The 20,677-nt window shown below is 33.2% G+C and overlaps 1 protein-coding gene across 1 annotated transcript in view; it reads right to left on the bottom strand.

The window, feature by feature from the left end:
• The window catches only part of NAV3 (neuron navigator 3), a 312,728-nt gene that overhangs the window by 17,972 nt on the left and 274,079 nt on the right, over positions 1-20,677 (bottom strand). The window contains exons 27-33 of the mRNA XM_023520404.1: positions 18,434-18,606; positions 16,828-16,981; positions 15,476-15,650; positions 12,077-12,174; positions 9,536-9,631; positions 9,091-9,259; positions 7,670-7,905 (exon numbers count right to left, since the gene is read on the bottom strand). Coding sequence (XP_023376172.1) covers positions 7,670-7,905; positions 9,091-9,259; positions 9,536-9,631; positions 12,077-12,174; positions 15,476-15,650; positions 16,828-16,981; positions 18,434-18,606 — 1,101 coding nt within the window. The remainder of the gene's footprint in view (positions 1-7,669; positions 7,906-9,090; positions 9,260-9,535; positions 9,632-12,076; positions 12,175-15,475; positions 15,651-16,827; positions 16,982-18,433; positions 18,607-20,677) is intronic.

Raw genomic sequence — 20,677 nt, 5'->3', positions numbered from 1 at the left:
TATTCATTTAAGTTCAAATATACAATTTATTAAAGAATAGACATCTATCTTTTATTGAGCCAATTGCATAGAATAAATATTGCCTAAATTAGAGAATCTATAAAAAGCTATGTTTAATCCGGTAGTCTGGAGAATTTCATGTATCTTAAAAGAAAAATGGAATTTATATAAAAAATCTAGCTATATTAAGTCATTCGTTCACTTATAAAATATTCACTGTCTATCTACTATGTTCATAGCCCTAGAGCAAGACCCAGGGAGTACAAAAATAAGTTGTAAGTTTAACCTTTATTATGAACTGAACTAAATCAAGTACTTTTTTGGGCACAAGGATTAAAAAGGGTAATTAGAATGTCCCCCACCCACTCCACCCCACCCCATAGTCTTTAAGAGTTGTCACATTAGAGACTGAAATTTAAATATGGTAAATCGTTTGATGTCATAGTGTATTAGGAGCTATGAGAAATCAGGGAAGGAGATTTTGCTTAGCTGGTGAATGTCAAGCAAAGCCTTCTGGAGAAGGTAATACCAGGGCTTGGAAGGGTGGTAGGCACACACATAACTAACGAGCTTACAAATGCAGTGCGAAATATGACATGAGAGAGGCTAAAGAAGAGATTCAGCCTGTAGGAAGGGAGAAGGATTAGTTTCAACTGGGTGATCCTGATGGACTTCACCGAGAGGTGGAATGTGAGATGGATCCTAAATAATAAGTTGAATTCCAAATGATAAGTATGCTGTTATTTATCCTTTCAACACATCTTTAGCAAGCACTTACTATGTGCCAGGTACTCTGGCACAAAGGATTCAGAGATTTACCTCTGTATTCCAAGATCTTAGAGTTGATATACAGAAAGGCAGGTCAACAAGTAAATCACAATACGGTGTGATAAGTGAAATGCACAAAACATGACAGGGAAAGTTAAGAGAGTCATCTAACCCAGACTTAGTTTTCAGAGAACAAAATGGTACAGGGGGAAAACTACTGGAGTCTAAATAATAAAGAGTGAAAGGTGGACGGTATGAGTATGTGATGTGTTTGGGGGAGTAATAAGTGTTCAGTTGTTGCAAAAGAAATGGTACATGATAGTGGTGATCGCAATGAAAGAAAACAGAAAAGATTTCGAATCCATTCAGAAGAATTTGGGTGTTACCATATAAACAACTGTGAACTATTTTTTTTTATTGGGAAGAGCAATTTATTTATTAAAGGAAACAAAGATGTAAAGGATGTGATGGTTAATTATAAATGAAAAAGCATTCAAAAAGCATATTGCCCAGAAAAGCAGGTTAGGCATGTCTATATATATAATTCACAGTAAAAAGTAATAAATTACTTCAAAAAAGTAGAAATCAAAGATTTTGTTCAGAACATGTAAGAATTATTCGTAGCTGCTGGGAAAGACTGGTGGTAGTATAACTTGCTTTTAACTCTTAAGTTTTAAGATTGATTTGATGTTTAAAAATGGAAGAGCTTTCCAAATGCAGGGAGAAGAACAATCAAAGGCAGAAACACAAAAGTGTGATATCTGTGTAGGAAAAAAGCTAGTAGAACATGTTTTGTGGATGTAAATAGTGGTAAATAACTTGGAAAGTCTGCAACCTCAAATGATTAATAAGATTACTGGAATTTTCCTATTGGCAATGATAAAACATTGAGTGTTCTGGAATCTGAGTAATGTGATCAAAATTATGATTTCAAAGCGTGGAAAGTATATCATAAAAGAGGAAGAGAAACCAGTCAAAAGAATGCTGAAATTGTTGAAGCCGAGACATACTATGGAACTCATTAAGGATAGTAGAAGTACGGGAAGATTTTTGACTTAGAGTAGAAAGCAATGGAAAAAACAAAAACTGCAGAATTGTAATGTAGTCCAATGTTAACTATGAAAAGATACTTTATTTTCCATGAGGTGAAAGGATAAAGACAAAAAGAGAGAGAAGGGACATTTGATGGAAGCTGTGAATCGAGCAGTCAGAAAACAATTATAGTAGTCCAGTGATAGGGTTAATTTGGATGGAATGATGATAATAGTGGTCATAATCACAAATCACAGGTTTATGCTTTGTTTTTCCGGGTTGAGATTGGCATTTCTAAACATGTATTTAGTATGCTAATATAAACATATTTGTAAGCTAATAGAAAGGCTTTCAGTTGGGAGAGTGGGTATGTCTAACAGTGTCCAGTTGGAGTCAACACAAGGTGAAACTAAGGGAGGCATCCAGATGAGAACAGAAATGGGAGAGAACAGAATGTTTGGTAATATTTTCATTTACCAGTAGGTGAAGGAAGAGTAGTCAGAAAAAGAGACTTAAGAAGGAGCTTTATGTACAACAGGAAGGAAACAAGAAGAGAATGAAAATCATAAAAATTAGAATTTCTAGAATGAGAGATCGACTATAGCAATTTGCTACACATGAGTTGGTGGGGTGGGGCGAGGGAGGGAGGAAAGAAACAAAGGGCACTGAATTTGGTAACTGAGCAATCACTGGGTGATTTGGAGAAAAGTGGGGCCATTAGGTTCTATAGTGGTTTTCTCTCATCTTGAGAAGAGTAGTTGATCCCTCTGGGAATCTAATGAAAGCTATGGACCCATCACAAATAGAAATCAGCCAGCATAAATAATTTTGTCACATAAGTTAAGAATTTTTCAGACCTTTTTGAAATCACGATTCTCACTCTAGCTTAATTGGGGTAAAACCTTAGATTAGTATTGATGCATTAGTATTAAAAGTCTCATATCCAAGATCTATTGAAGCAGAATAAAACAGGTATATCTATCTGTTTGATAATGAGATGCATCTCATACTTTGAAAATACACACAGAAAATAGCAGTTATATAAAAACTGTTGAGCATTGCTTTCTCTAGTTTTGACTCTAGGCACACTAAAAATGAATCTGCCAAGTCCAGTTTTCTGATCTTTCCCTACCTAACATTCCAAGTGGCTTCAGCTGGCTAAAAATTCTTTACTCAAACCATCTCTAGTTTTCTGGGCCCACTATATCAGATGTCACAAAGGATAATTGCTTATGTGTACTGCTCTCAATCAAAATATTCCAGCTGGCAGCTTGAAGGAGGGCTTGAAGAGTGGGAAGAGGGACAGAATGTAAAATGCAGAGGTACCAAAAGCATAAAAAGATTTTTTTCACTTGATGATTTATTGTTAGATATTTTGGAATCAGTAAGTGCCTTTTGGCTGTATCTCTTCAGTGCTATCTATGGCATAGTATAAAGCATGTCAGTAATTATAAAGCCCCATTTTTCAGGGAAAGGATTTATTATTTCATGCTTCATTCACACTTTACTCTAATAACTCTAAACCATTAGCAGGTATCCCTCACACAATCTTGTCATCCTTATTCCTTTATAGCATTCTCACTTACCACCCCCATAAAAATCAAACTGAACCAAAACAAATCAAATAAAACAAAACAAAAATGTGATTCTCTCACAATTTGGCAAGAATTGGACAAATTCTCTGGCAACAATTCTGTATCCAGTATTACTGATAGCTCATTCATAAAGAAACAATAAACATGTTCGTTGCATTTTGCGTTTTCTTGGTGCTGAATGCCACATGATTTCTCTATGAGTTTTTTTCCTATTACTGTTTCCTAGCATCATTATTTGTATTCAAATACTCTCAGCAATGCTTTATTTTTCATTATTTTGTAATAACAAAAATTAAACTGACCTTATACTTTTAGACTAACAAAAATTAAACTGACCTAGTAATTTTATTCTGAAAAAGTAGAAAATGAGAGTGTTGGAAATATTTGATCAAAAAAATTTAAAGGACACATAAAATTGATAAGAATATCTCTAAACACTAAACATTCTTTAACTGAAATAAAAAGAACATATATAACAGTTGATTTTGGAGTGAGGCAAATTTTATAATTAATATAAATTAAAGTATTTTGTTTTAGTGTATCAAAGTACATCCCAATGAAGCCCAAATCAATCTATTTGATTAAAAACTTGATTTTAAGTGATACCCAACTTTATCAGAACGCCTTGGTTTCCTCTAATAAATCTATTCTCTTATTTTCCAACCACTTGTTTTTTTTCATAAAGAAAGTAACCTCTAAAGAATCTGTCACATCAACATTGAGGGAAAACCAAAAATCACACTGAGGATGACTATGAAATGTCAATCCTTTCATCATTTTGGCTGAAAGAAATCTGTTAAAAATAATAAAGATATAAGGAGACCCAGAATTCACAGAAGGCATTAAACAATGCAGGCTGAAGCAAACAAACTATTGTGTTCTTCCTACTTCTGCTTAGGGAAGAGTCAAATACTCTGCCTCAGGTTCCATGTTTCTCTTTAATTGAAAAGAGAATGAGTGATTCAACCACGATTAGAATAGTTGCTGAGTTTCAAGGAAATATTTAGAATATGTACTCCAACTTCTTTATCCCTTCATCTGTTGACAGACACTTCGCTTGTTTGCATGTCATGGTTACTGTAAATAATACTTCTATGAACAGGGGGTGGAGATATCTTTTGAGTTAATTTTTCCTTTGGATATATTTCCAGAAGTGAAATTACTGAATCACATGGTAGTTCTATTTTGAATTTTTTGAGGATCCTCCATACTGTTTTCCAAATAGGCTGCATCAATTTACAATCCCACCAGTACACAACGGTTCTCTTTTCTCCACATGTCACGCCAGCATTTGTTACTCCTTGTCTTTTTGATGATGGCCATTCTAACAGGCATGAGGTGATACCTCACTGTGGTTCTAATTTGCGTTTCCCTATTGACTAGTGATATTGAGCATCTTTTCATGTATCTGTTGGCCTTTCTTATATCTTCTTTGGAGAAATGTCTTTTCAGGTCCTTTGCCTATTTTTTCATTAGATTACTTGTGAGGTTTTTTTGCTATTGACTTCTGTGAGTTCTTTATATCTTTTGAATATTAACCGCTTACTAGATGGTTTGCAAACATTTTTTCCCATTCTGTAGGTTGTCTTTTCACTTTGTTGATGTTTTACTGTGCAGAAGCTTTTTAGTTTGATGTAGTCCTACTTGTTTATTTTTTATTTTGTTGCTTGTGCGTTAGGTATTATATCCAAAAAATCATTACCAAGACCCATGTCAAGAAGTTTTATTCTCATGTTTCTTCAAGGAGTTTATGGTTTCAGGTCTTATATTGAAGTCTTTAATCTATTTCAAGTTAATTTTTATGAGTAGTATAAGATATGAGTCCAGTTTCATTTTATTACATGTGAATATCTAGTCATCCCAGCACCATTTATTGAAGAGGCTGTCTTCAATCTGTTGAGTATTCTTGGTTCCTTTGTGAAATACTAGTTGACCATTTATGCTTGGGTATATTTCTGGACTCTCCATTCTTTTCCATTAGTTATTGTGCCTTTTTTTAATGCCAGTACCATACGGTACTGATGACTATAGCTTGGTGGTATAGTTTGAAATCAGAAAGTGTGATGCCTACTGCTTTATTTTTCTTTCTCAGGATTTCTTTGGATATTCAAGGTCTTTTGTGATTCCATACAAATTTTATTTGTTTTTTTTTTTCTACTTCTGTAAAAAAATACTATTGGAATTTTGATAGAAGTTGCATTGAATCTATAGGTAGCTTTTTATAATATTGACATTTTAACAATATTAATTCTTCCAATCCGTGAATGCAGAATACCTTTCCACTTATTTGTATCTTCTTGGCTTTCTTTCATCATTGTCTTATAGTTTTCAGAGTAGAGATCTTTCATCTTAGTTCAATTTATTCCTAAGTGTTTTACTGTTTTTGATGCTATTGTAAATGGGATTTCTTTTTCAAAAAAATTTATTGTTAATTTAGGGAATTGCTACAGATTTTGTATGTTAATTTTGTATCCTACTAATTTAATAAATTCATCGATTAGATCAACAGATTTTGATTAAGTCTTTAGGATTTTCTATATATAAAATCATGTCATCTACAAATAGAGACAATTTTACTCTTTCCTTTCCAATTTTGATACTCCCCCTCTCTCTCTCTTTCTTTTTTCGTTCTTGCCTAATTGCTCTAGCTGGGACTCACAGTACTATGCTGAATAGTAGTGGTGACTGTGGGTACCCTGTCTTGTTCCCGATTTTAGAGAAAAAGTTTCACCTTTTCATCATTGAGCATAATGTTGGCTGTGGACTTGCCATATGTTGAGATGTGTTTCTTATCTGCCTAATTTATTAAGTTTTTTTTTATTATGTTGAATTTTTTCAAATGCTTTTTCTGCATTTGAGATGATCATATAATTCTTTTCTTTCATTCTATTAATGTGTTGTATCACATGATTGATTTGCATATGTTGAACTCTTCTTGTATCCCAGAAATAAATCCTACTTGATCTTGGTGAATGATCCTGTTAATATGTTGTTGAATTTGTTTATTTTCTTTTCTAGTAGTGTCCTTTTCTGTTTTTAGTAACAAGAAAACTCTGGCCTCATAAAATGAGTTTGGGGGTGTTCTCTCCTCTTTGATTTTTGGAAGAGTTTGAGAAGGACTGTTGTTAATTTGTCTTTAAATGTTTGGTAAAGTTCACCTGTAAAGTCATTTGGTCCTATGTTTATATTCATTGGGAGATTTTTGATTACTGATCTTCTTACTAGTAGTTGGTCTACTCAGATTTTATATTTCTTCCTGATTCATTCTTGGTAATTTGCATGTTTATAAGAATTTTTTCATTTTTTCTAGATTGTCCAATTTGTTAGTATATAGTTGTCCATACCATTAAGAACTTTTTGTTCACTAAGCTACATGTCTGGGTTTATTTCAAGAACTCAGTGGGTTTTACTTGTTTTGGGAGTCATGTTTATTTTTAAAATTCGTAGGCCTGAGCTTTCTGAAATACAAGGTCAGTTTAGATTATCTAACCAGGTTATCTTTGGAAAAATTACATGACCCAGTAGCATGTAGATTCCCTCAAGGAATTGCTTATAACACATGTGGTTTCCTAAAAGAACTTTGGGTTGAGGTAATTGATGATGTAATGAATAATTACAGGCAAAGTCTAGTGTTAGGCATCAACTATCTCCTATTTAGGATTTTTAAATTTTACTTGCAATATATGAAAGTACTAGCTAGGTTTTATAGACTCTCAAACCTATTCAATAGTTGAGAGTGTTCAAGTTGATTATTAGAGTACATGAGATCTTAGTTGATGGCGAAATGGAATATTGTTCAATTTTCTAAGATGTCTAAGCAGAAATCTTATAGAAATATGATATAAGCAATTGCTTCTCCCATAATTTCTGCCTCAAATATTCTAACGACACCCAAATTTACAGAGCCAGACCAAGCACTGGCTTTTTACAAAGCTCCAATTCTTCCAGGAAGAGTTATTTTTCCCTGTGCATCTGTAGCACTTTGCACAAATCTCTTTCTACTCTAATAGATGTTCAAGAGAAATTAGATAATACTGTCATTTTCTTCTGTACATTCCCAATACTTGTGAAGTACCTGATAACTGAATGGTATTGAATAGAAGTCTTGTTCAAATTCATCAAACAGGGCTTAGTCATCTACCAGATTCTAGTTTTTGACAAAGAGAAGATATGTTTCCATGTACAATATAGAAGCTTTACACAATCTTAAAGATTAATTGCTTAAGACACTTATAGATAAATAACAACCGTTTGTGTAGGAGTTTGTTACTTACCTTACTTGATTTGTGGTCCACATTGAAAGTGGCAATTGCATCTTCTGTTTTTTTCCTCCCGAATTTGGTTATTACATATTCAGCAAGTTTATTTGCTAAATAGGTCTTTCCAGTACCACTAGGTCCTGAGAGTATAATTCTATGATGCTCCATCAACAAGTTAAAGTATCTTTGGGTAATTGGTTTAGGAATCAGCGTATCAAAAACAAAACTGTCCAAACTGTTTTCTTCTACCCCTGAAGGAAGAAACAAAGGAATAGCATACCTTACTGTTCTACACAAGCTAGAATTTAAAATATAGTATCCACCGACAACAAAGCTTTGTTAGTCGTAGGAATGCAGACTTGCAAAATAATTTCCTTATTTCTATCCCACAAGTATGTGGTGCCATTTTAAGACAGAAAACCTCAGTAGTAAGACAGAGTGAACATACAAAAAATACAAGCCATTTCCTTTTGCTCAGGCTTCCCTCCACTGTCTACTTCATGTTTTCCACTTATGTTTCCATAGAGAAATGCCAGCATCACAAAAATTCTATCATAAAATCTCATCCCTTTGAAGGTGGTAGCTTTGTTAAGAATAAATGTAAAGATTAAAATATAAAATACATATGTGTGTATATATGCTCTTCCTTCTTCTTCCTTTTTTTCCTCTTTATTTCTGTCTAGCTCTCATTATACATCCCAGCAGTACAACCGCTTAAGCTTATGAAGAATACATATCATGATATTTAGCAAGGAATTAAGAAGGAGAGCAACAGTATCTCCTTTTACTTACACGATTACCTTAATCATAAAACCAAATATTGACATATTCCTCTATTAATCCATAGTTTATATAAATGTATTCTGATTCTTTAACATGTATGAACAATGGATTATGGAGACAAGTATACTTTAGATATTCTATTTGCCTATAATTAACCACATCATTCAAAGCAAAAGAAACAGAATTTTTCATTCCTGATTCTTAACTTCCATTCTCTTTTCCCAGTGGGTATTTATTGGGTACACATATTTTAAAATCAAAGATGTAGTGATAAATATATTACTTCTAAAATCAAAGATATAGTGATACATATAGTGATAAATATATTCAATAATTTTTTTGAATCCTCCCTAAATGAAAGATGATAATGGAAGAAACCTAGAAATTTGAAATTCCCTAAATTGCATTCCTTTTTTTGTGTCTCAGAGAATTTTTAAAATTACATTCCAAGTTTTACATCCAAAAACCCAAAGAATCTCATTTACTTGTTTATTGTTTTAAGCTGTGTTTTTGCTTTAAATACAAATACAACTCATTTCATACCAAAACTATTAAAGTAGTTAAAATAGTTTTTAAATATAAGAATTTGAAGGAAAACAGCAAAAAATATTGGTTAAAAAAATACAATTGTGCTTTTTCATTTTTATGTTTACCTTTCAGGTTCACAGTGATGATGTTATTATCTCCAACAAGGTATCCACAAGGCAGCAGTTCAGGCACTTCTAGGCTATGGGATCTAATTAAATCTCCTATGCAGTAGCTAGCAATGCAGTCAGAGCTCAGACCAAGGCTAGTGGATGTATCAATTCGGAACACATATTCCTAAAATGGTACACACAAAAAAGGGAAGTCAAAACAGACATTCAACTCATCTACAAAAAATACAACACTCATGAGGACATGAAGGCAGCTGTCAAGAATTTTAGAAATGGATAAGTACTATTAATATTGAACAGCACAAAGAGAGAAAGCTTTCCTTGATATCTGAAACAGAGGGGAGGAAAAGCAGAAATGCCTATGCTATTAAAGCTGAGGGAAGTAAGTATCTATAATGAAACAAATGTAAAAATTAATAGCAGGATATCTTGCGTAACTTACCTTAAAGAGACGTCTAATTACACCATCTAAGACATCCCACTTGGTTTTTCCACTAACACCAATGGATCCTATCAAATATGCCTGAGACTTCTGATCCTAAACAAGAACAAAGTAAAACAAGATAAAAACCTATCATGTTTCTTGTCTTACTACTTACTATATTTTCCTCTGAAATATATTAATGTAGTGATGACTAAGATGAAAATTTTAATAAGCCATTAGATTTTATAGTAATAGATATACACAGTGGACTATATAAAGTTAAATTTATGCCAACAAATCAACCAAATAAATAAAGTAACAGCAATAGCAACAAAAACAAGAAAGAGAATAGATGAGATGATATGATCAAGAAAAACTGATTCATGACCTGTTCAGTAGAAGGGAAAGGGCCAGGAGAGAATAGTCTTTCATTTTAATGCAGTGGGTGAATTCCTGAGGAGAAGCAGCTTGGTAGGAAGGAAATGGTGATAGAGATGGGATAGACCTATATCATGAGTCCTAGAACTTCATCTTACCATTTTTGTGATCTTATCTTTGTTAAGTCTAAAACTCAGTTTTTTTCATTTATTAACTTAAATTATCTCTAAAATATAATCCAGTTTTAAAAATAAGTTATTCATGGTAGTATGGCATTCACATATTTACAAAACAGGTCCCATTTTGAATTTATCAGAAAATTCACTGTTTAAAAGAATTTGTTAGAGAATGTACAGGACTCATTTTAACAACCAAAGAATCCCTTTGTAATACAAATAACAGTCCAGATTTATATTTTTTGTAGGATGAGATTTTGAGGAATTTCTACATATTTTGGAAAAGTAAACAATTCAAGATTTATACTGAAGCCTCTTTTATGACAGTTGGAAATGGATATTTGAAATAGTGATCATGATACCAGTAGATATAATTAGATAGTTGATAGATTACAATCCTGGTTCTAGTCACCAACTACATGGTCTTTAAGATGTGGAGGAATAATAACTGAGTCAGGTATAAGAAGACATGGATCCTACAACATACAACATATAACCTTGGGTAAGTCACTTAGCTTGCTCAAAGCCTAAATTTCTTTATCAGTAACATTTAACTCTATAAAGGTAAATGATTATCAGCATTACTTAAATATAAGCCAATTAGAAGCCAATATCTTTTCGAGAAAAAGTGGAAAAATTCACAGCAAAACCATAGTGTTTTCGTTTGTTTATTTGTTTGTTACTACTGTTATGGACTAAATGTTTGTGTCCCCCCAAAATTCATATGATAAAGCCATAACACCCAAGGTGATGGTGTTTGGAAATTAAGCCTTTAGGATCAAGGCATTAGAGTGAGTCTCTCATGATGGGATTAGAGTTCTCTCTCTCCACCAGTACACACACTGAAGAAAGGCCATGTAAGGACATAGCGAGAAGGTGGCAATCTGTAATTCAAGGAGAGAGCCTTGATCAGGAATTAAGTCTGCTGGCACCTTGATCTTGGACTTCAGAACTGTAAGAAAATAAATTTTTGTTTTTTGAAAAAGACCAAGTCAATTACTTTCAATGTTCAAAGACATTGTCTTATAGAATTATTTAGAAAAAGAAATCTTGTTTTACAATATTGTTGTAATCCAGTCAAAATGGACTCTCATACAATGCTTTATAAGCAGCTGCTTTTAAATTAGAGATAGTTTAAGCTTTACTGAGACTATTATAGTCTTTCACATAAAGACCAACTTGAAATCAGACAAATCTGTGGTGTAAGCAGAAAGTTTATGGCATTGAAATTCTTGGAATATTTTCTCAGTTTAAAAATTCACAAGTGTTATCTCACTTTTCAAACTTAAATACTTGAATCTTTTTAACTTTAAGTTTTTTTGTTTTTATGTTTGATAGAAAAAAATTGGATACTTACAAATTTGTATTCTTGGTCACTCGACAACAAATTCAGCTTGAAATATTATTTTTAATTTTAAGAAAGTGCTAGAGTCAAAATGTTGTGGCCAATTTAAAGACAATATTTGATTCCAGAAAATTAAAATACTTGCCTTATTGGCTAAGTGCTTGCTTTAAAATGATACATACAAGTAGCATCAATGGAATTTGTCATCCTGATTTCAGTAGAAAATGTCTTTCTTGTGTCTAGACTATTTATATAGCTTACAGTTTCTTCTTGGTACAAAGACCAAATAGCTCTAGCAATTTTTATTACACATCATAAATATCACCTGTATTCTAAAAGTGACACCCCAAAAATATTTTAGATAAGATGTTTATATCGAAGAAAGCAATGTGTTTTTTTTTTAAGTTCTAGAAATGAGGATAGCTGACAACCAGTATTGTTTTCAGTGACTGAACATGACATTCTGAGACACATTTCTACCTACATAATGATGTAATTTCTTTTGAGTCCCTTTCAAGTTTTTGTAACATATTCAGGCAAAGCTAAGACAAACACTGCTTATAGTATATTTATCAGAATGAATATTCAAATTAAAATACATTTGATTCATGGTTATCTTCAGTCTTCAGTAATAAAAAGAACTTAAGATTAAAGAAATACCTTTGCTCGACCATAGCCCTTGCTTATGGAGACTATAATTTTCACACTGCGTCCATCTTTATGTCCAGTTGCATCACCAGCATCATCTAGCAAAATATCTACCAAATTTTCAAAAAAACACAAACACACACACACACAATAGTCACATTAGCTAAGATTTGTTCATTGCCATTGTTTTCTCTCTCATAGTTTTGTAACTTGCAATGGGATATTTAGCCTTTTTGCTTCCTATTTTAACCCAACTGGTTTTAAAAGCTTCAGCTTTCAAGAAGATGAATTACTGTGGTTGTATTAAAATTTCAATCTAAGAATTTATTTCTGCTTCTAAAGAGATTTGCTCAAGTGTTGGGCCATTGCCTTTTGATGAGGAAATAAGGGATTTCCTTTTCTATTACACACTAGTCTGAGAAATACCTAAGTAATATTCAGTTATCATTATAACCCCGACAAACTGAAAAGCAATCTGATTTTTCTATCCAACCTAAAATATCCAAGCTCAATACTCATGTAATTTATGAATGCAAAGGTGCTGAGATTGACTGTCAACCGAAATTATTTTCAACATTTGGCACATATTCATCTATATCACTGCTTACCTTATATCTATAATTACTGTACTGTTATTGAATTTCGACCATGGCATTATACTTCCATATAGAAGTATATTAATTATTGCTCTCCTCTATATTTATATTTATAGTTTCAAAACAAAAATAGTATTTCTAGTAATCAGCAAAGAGTTACAGAAGCATGACAAAGCTAGTTAACCTTAAACCACCAGCCTTTAAATGTGATTAAAGATTAATTTTCAAAATATATTACATGAGATTAGTGTCCAATTTGGAGAATTATTAAGGTAAACTATCCAAAATACATGTTTTCCTTTGACAATAATGTTATTATAAAGCTATATTTAATTTGGAGATGTGTTCTGTGGACAAAGGAAACTCAGTTATGTGCTGAAGAGCACATATGCCTGGTGATGGGAGGACTCAACTGCTCCGACTGTAAACCTACAGAAAAAAGGGCTGTGATTGTACCATCACAGAATCAATTATTTAATCAAATGGCTTCTGAAAGTGAAATGATTTTATTATCTTAATAAATAGGAATATGCAATTTGTCAAAGGAAGGAGTAATAACTCCAAGAAAAATGAAAAACAAATTTGCAGTATGGGTCTTCTGTGTTTATTTACGGAAAATAAGTTATGGTCCTCTGTAAACATTCTGAGAGAACAATAAACAGATCTGCCATGGTGGTTACAATAAAGTGAAATTCTGACCAGAAAAAAAAAAAAAATGTGTCTTTTCAAAGTTCTGTCTTTACTGGATGTATGGAACCTGCAGTTATATTTCAGGAATGGAACATTTGTCAATTATCGTCTCTCCTGCCTATTACTTTCTTTCTTAAAAAAATTATTCATGAACCTTAGAAAGTTTTTCTGTTAAAAAGCCCTAGCATAAATGCACTATCAATTTCCAATTCTGAACCCACTAAGCAAGAGAGAAGGCATTGAAAACAGTATCCTAGTTATGCAATTAAAATTTTTTGTTAGTTAAGACACAAGTATCATTATTAAAAAATAATTAAGGAAATAAAATAATATAGGACTAAAAATAAATGATAAAATAGGTAATCAAAAAGTACATTAAAAAAAAAAATACCCATCCACTAAGTTGCCTTAACTTATCAATCTTAGCCATCAGTCTGTTTAGTCCAATGCACAAAGAAATTGTAAATTTGATTTCTTTAATTTTATATTTATCTTTATGAGTTCTAGTCTTTCATAGACATCAATTTTAGTTTCATTGTTATATAGCTGTTCTTTCTAAACTATCTTCAGTACTAATCTTGTCACCTTCAAACCTTATCATATTTCCATTGGAATAAAACAATCACGTAACAGGCAGTGAAATTCTGCCATTAAGCTGTCCTGAAGTATAAGGTACTAACCGCAGTCTTCCCTTAGGAGACAAGCCCTGGATCATAGATAAGCACTGAGTGCCGTTAGGTGTCAATCCTATTTCACTTCTCTGTCAGGTTCATCAATGACAAGCCAATGTATAGGATATTCCTCAGGACTCTCAGATTCTACACAATTAAAGTTTTTGTTCTTTCTGTTTTAGCTTCTTTTGAAGAGTGTGGATGAACATTATGGACAATTCACACATTCAAGTTATTACCATATATCCATATTTTTATTTTACCTATGGATAATTTAATAATGACATTTGTTTTTTCTTGGCTACTAGTATTTGTTTTACATGATGCTTATTTTCAGAATTCATTTCCTTTCCCCAAATCTTGTCAATGTTATAAACATTGTTTTCCTGAATTTCATGGAGTTCCTACTTGCCTTTCAATTCCCATTTGCTTTTTATAAGAAGAAAGCAAGTATACGTTTAGGCCATTCGTTTTATATTATGAAGGGCAGATCTAATAGTAAAATTTAAAGATTCTGACTTTTTAGAGCAAGAGATGTGATTAATTAAAAATGTCATCAATATTAGCATGCTGTGTCTCTTTTTCTCTTCTTCATTTTCATCATCATCTTCTTTTATATTTTAGTATAATTTAAGGCAAGCTGTGAAGTTAGTTTCCCATTTCTATAAAGAAATCCAAAGTTACCCAGGAACATGTATGTTGTCAGTTGTCAAGCGTCATCTGGTGGCTGTGCTTTGCAATTACCACAGACCTACACGTAAATCTCTCCTAAACTAAACCTTGTGTGCATAAAATAATTCAATGCCATAGGAGCAGTTATGCTTTATGGTCGAACAGTTCATCAGATATTAAGACAACATTATGTCATATTATTCTATTTGAAACTGAATAAAACCGTACCCTTGTTCCATCATTAGTATCACCAAATATAATAACAGAATCCACTGTGTTCTTTTTGTTTGTTGAAAATTTAATAGAGCTTCAGGCTAGAAGATTAGCAGCATTATGTTCTCTCTAGGCAACTTTATGCAGGATCATCTAGTCAAATTTAGGCATAGGTCCTGATACAGTTGTAAATGGGAACTGTAAACTTAAAACACTATAAAATTGTATGGGGTTATTGGTATCATATTCATGAGCATTAATGATCATCACTGAGAATATTATTTCCTTATCCTATTTGTAATCATGAAGGAAGTACTTCTCAAAAAATGATATGAAAACCACATCTCTAAGTCTTTCACTCTTTCCCAGGGAATGTTTTTCTAAAATTATAATAAAGTAGAATAAATTTACATGAGAAAAATAGGACTATTTCTGAGAATTAGAGTGTTAAGATTTTAAAGGAGTATGAGTGAGAGTAGTAGTGGGTAAGCTTCTCCAAATTCCAGGTCTCCCCCCTTCATTAAGTCATAGGCATGCTTTGATCCAGGCAGGTGTGTGCACACAATCACCTGAGGTAACAGACTCTGTGATGTTCAGATTATTTAGAGAAAGTCCCAATGACTGCCGTGAAGATGAGGAGGAAGAGCTGCTGGAGGACTCTGAAGGTGGCCGAGCAGGTTTAGCCGTGTTACCAGTTTCTGCTTTCAACCGGTCATTCTCAGCCTTCAGTATTTCAATTTCATTCTGTTGAGCAGATGAGAAACATGAAAAAAAAACTGAACAGGTATGATTGAGAAAATGGTATCAACTCTTTTATCGGAGTTAATTAGATTGTTTATTAAATAAAGCATTGTAGTGAATATATAAGTTAGGAAAACAGATTTCCTTCCAAAGAAGGAAAGGTAACATTTTCTGTCTCTCACATACATACATTCATGTATTCACAAACATAGACACGCTGACCATTAGAATTTTAATAATTACTTTTGAATATATCATATATTTGAGTTTTCCAAGATGTGGTCTCATTTGAATGAAGAATAATATAATTGAAAACTTTGTAACACTTCTCATTTTAAAAGTATTGTTAAAATCTCAGAGCAAATAATGACATTTGTAATACTCTGAATTCATGGAGAGTTGAAAATCAGAGCAAAACAATATAAATACGGTGATTTGAAATTACTTCAGAATCCTAGCTAACATCTAAAAAAATTTTTTGTTTCTTCAAAATGGGGTACTAAGCTCTTAAAAGCAACAAAAGCTTTTCGATGAGTATATACAGTGTTAGATGAATATGCTCAGCAATGAGCTTTTCTTATTTCAGTCATCTGTGGTACAAGTGATTACTGGTTTACAAGAATAAAATGAAAACTTAGCTGAGCACAGACTGGTTCTGAATTTAGCTTTCAGACACTTCCGAAAAATACAAAAGTTTTTTGTTTTTTTTTGTTTTTTTTTTACAGATGGCATTTTACATCACTTTTATTTTCATATTTAGAAAGTTTGAGTTATATTTCTGTAGTTTTCTCATTATTTTTGTTTTTCAATTGAAAATAGGTAAATGTGTTTGAAAGTCAGATTTCAAAAGAACAGAAAAGAGCCAACATAAAAGTAAATCATGGAAAAGTGAAGAAGCAAGGATTATAGTTGTCTCTAAAAACTTAGCTCTCAAGTCAACCCAATCACAAGTACAAGTGACTTGAATAGTCTTTGCCTGCAATTGGCCAGTCTGCACTCCCATTTCCGACCCTGGATTTCTCCATTCCGTATTAAGGAGTAATTTGCCAAGACTGAATAAACAGAGAACATTTCCAAAAAAGGGATTAGGGTGAGATGTGTTTTTATAATAACTAAGGGAAGGAAATAAGCAGCATTTCAAATCTCTCCAGTTGTTCCTTGAAGGTGCTTCAGCACTGACCTGCATCCTATTCATGGCTTCCCTGATCTGATCAAGATGATGAGCCGAGCTGAGGGCCTCCAGCCGAATATCAGTTAATTTTAATTCCTTTTCTCTGAGCTCACTCTTCAGCTGCAGAATTATCTCAGCCTCAGCTTCTGTGCATTCACAGATACTGAAGAAGGAAACAAAACACAAAATCAGTGGTTGGAGGAAGTCAGAGGATTAGGAAAAGCAATGGTTCTTTTAAAGGATGAACTGTAATATTATCCAGCAGGTACAGAAATTATTTGCTGCTGGTAAACCTAGAGAAAAGGAGAAAGAGTTTTACAAACAGTAATACACTCAGGTTCAAAACTGAAAATAGTAGCTATCTTTTCTTTTACTCTTTTCTTCCTATTTTCTGAAGTACAAAAACAATCTATTATTACTGTATATAAAGTGATCCTCAAAATTCCCTTGTTGCTGATACTTATGGGGCTGAAGGCTCATAGTGTTATTATATTTGATTCAACCATTTTTCAAGGAACTTAAATCTCTATTTGCAACATATGAAATATTCATTTTTAAAGCAAAGTTATGTCCTTAAAACATTGATTTCTTTTTTTGTAAAACTGTGCAAAGAATAACTTTATTTGGCATAATACCATCTTCGAGTTACCATGAAAATTCAATATAAATATTGTAGAAAATAAATCAGAGAGATTAGTTTTTCACATTTAAATAATGGATGCATGTTATGTAATCCTCTTGCTAGGCTCAGCTGATTTAGGGGATCAGAGCTAATGAAACTAAATCACAGTTTTCAACCCATCAAAGCAATTTAGATGAAGGCTGCTTAAAGATCATAGACATTATATCCTTACTGTTGTAGTTTTGTGGACAGTTTTGTAGGAAATGTGTCAAAAAAATTTATTTTATATTAACTGATATAATTTCCACTTAAAATGTGAGAACTAGGTTGCTGGTCACAAAATAACAGTGTTATGTTCTTCAAGTTATATAGGATGTACAAGTGTCTCAAAGAATGGGCTATGATAAAAATGCTATGTTAGATTATCTAACACAACTAAAGAAAAATGGATTGCAGTTTGGCTTTAGGATACCAGATTTTACTTCAAAAACAGAAAGACAGAGGAGGTTTTTATTTTTGAAATGCATGCGAGTGATTTTAGAAAAAGCAAAAGTGAACACTGCCGAGGTTAGAACCTGGATCTTTGAGTTTTCATGCATCACACTCCATTTTACCGGGATCTATGCTTGTAGATCACAGGGCCATTTTGCCGTTTCTTTGGTGGCCAGACAAAGGGTGACCTGCATTTAATGCAAAGTTAGACAGATACATGGACAAATGCACATGAAAAGAAGTGAGAATAATAACTTAAGAAAGTGGAGAATGAGATCAAGAACACTCAAATTTATGAAAAATGAAAGCTAAACAAATGCTGTCCGACATTCTAAGGAAGATCTGAAAATGACTGGTATGCAAATGATGCTGTTGTGAAAGTACAACCTGATTATACTTAGAACATAAGCACAGGGTCGGCCTGAAGTTGTTTAAAAAAAAAAAAGCATATATATATATGTTTTGTGTTTTTTTTCAACATTCTGCAGAGAGAGGACTTACGCTGAGGCAGATTGCGAAGGCTTCATGGATGCTGCCCCGCAGTCACCAGCATTATGGGGCAACTTGGGGGATGCTGGAAGGGATGAGTCAGTAAGCTCCTCAATGTCTGAATGTGAAGAAGGAGGCTTGGTGGACTTTTTCTTCCCAAAGGCTTGTTTGAATGAGCTTCTCAGCTGAAAGAAGGAGAGAAATTACCTTTCTTGTCTATTTGCACTTGGAGAATTTTGCTTTGGGGCGTTAGTTTGCAGGTGCCATCCTAGCCACTGCCTGGGGTCAGTATGTATAAGCAGAGTATTAACAGTTGCAGCACAGTATCTCTAAAAAAATGATACCGTGTTTTGTGTTTTTGTTTTATTCTTGTATTAATCCAGCTCAGCGCAAACATGGAAGGCTTTTAAATAGTGCAGGGTCAAGGGCATGGCTGTCAGAGCACGCATTTAAAACTAAATACCTTGAAGGGATCTCATTCCCAATGCTTCTCTCTTCAAGGCAATTTGTTTTAAATGGCCACTTTAGCGCTACAATCAAGTCATGTCCTGCTGACAGTATAAACTTAAAAAGCAAAATGAAATCAAATTCAGCTAACACTTCATTAATTGTAATTTTCCATTCAAATTTTCAGTCCCCATACTATTCAAAACCAGAATTGGTATCCCCTACAGCTCTATTCAGAAAGTGGTTTTACTTCTTCTCTTTAAAATTTGAGATTAAAATGAAAAGACACAAAGGAAAGACATACAAGGTAATCTGTTTTTAAAAGGTATAAAAGCCTACTGCCAAAATGAATAGCATTCATGCCAAGGTAGGGTATTTTTTAAAGATGCATGCCAAATTGTCCACGGTTTATATTCACCTCACTTCCTCTAGAGTTCACCTTGCAGAAACATGAAAGAGTGTGCAATTACAAATCAAGGGAATGAAGGCTGATCAGTATTTTAAAATATTACCTGCATAAACATTTTTTAAAACAAAAAGGTATCTTTCATTATTTATAGAAGGCACTCCAGTAAAATCCTCTGATAGTTATGTTTTGGATTTCATCAAGAGTTGTACTTATTTAAAATCTACCTTTGTTTCATGGTATTAAAAGAAATCCTTTACTTCATCGTTTTTAAAAATTTTGCAGTGATAGCATCTTCCCCTAGGTTCTTTTTCAATTGCTTAATATTATCATAGATTATCTCTCTAGCAAACTTAAAGCACAGTTCTGTTAAAGCACATTTTTAGATTCCTGCTATATTCTCTTGGTAAAGAATAAAATAGGCATTAACGTAGTTGATTTCTTAACGACCTAAAACTTTATGCTCACTATAAGCCCTGTTGATGTGTGGGGTGGGGAGACTTTCAAGGTCTCTTGTTTCCCTTTTACCAACTCGATTTCTTCTCTTCCTCTTTCACCATCATCATCACCACCATCACTGCGCTATTACTGTCATTATGTTACCATCATCATCATGATCATCATCATTATCATCATCATGTCATCATCTTTTTCTTCTTCTTTATCTGCACAATAAACTCCTGCTCTAAGTCATCTCTTTACAGATGTTATCTTATTTTTCTTTACAATTCTATAAAGTCAGTATTAATTACCCTGTTTTTGCAGATGAGAAAATTTAGGCTCCCCCAAAAGGTGAAGTAACCTGACAAAGATCCAAGCAGCAAGTGGCAGAGGTGGGATTCAAACCCATGTTCAGTACCAACTCTAAAACACGTGCTTTTCAACACCATTAACACCTTAATTTTGGCAGTGAGTGCCCCATTGGAGGTGCCGGTCACTTGAATGAGACTCTTTGTAAACTGCTGCAGATGGCTAAAGCCCCAAAGGAAAAAGCCTGACTCATTGTGCAATAATACATTTCAGAATTGGATGAATGATGGCTTACCCAGTTTTTCTTCTTCTTTTTCTTGGAGTCAGCATCATTACCACTGCCAATGCTGGAATGGCTTGTGGCACTGTTGATACTAGAAACACTTTCAGAGGAATGCTGTCTTCTGATGCGGAGATCTAACAACAGATAGAAAGCATCACACTTGCTCATAAAGACTTTCAATTTGAACAAATTAGACTTTTAGGCTTTCTGAGAGAAAGTCTTAAAATAAAAGTCAACATGGTTTTGTACAGATCATTTCAATGCAGTTTTGGTTTTATAAGTTTAATAAAGTACACCCATATCTGCTTTAATTAACAGAGTTATCTGTATTAAGATTCAATGGGTATCTCATATGAGTCTGTAGCACTGG

The sequence above is a fragment of the Pteropus vampyrus genome, unplaced genomic scaffold (genome assembly GCF_000151845.1).
Source record: "Pteropus vampyrus isolate Shadow unplaced genomic scaffold, Pvam_2.0 Scaffold9, whole genome shotgun sequence".
Lineage (NCBI taxonomy): Eukaryota > Metazoa > Chordata > Mammalia > Chiroptera > Pteropodidae > Pteropus > Pteropus vampyrus.
The sequence above is the reverse complement of the archived record's forward strand: the minus strand, read 5'-3'. Positions and strand labels throughout refer to the sequence as shown.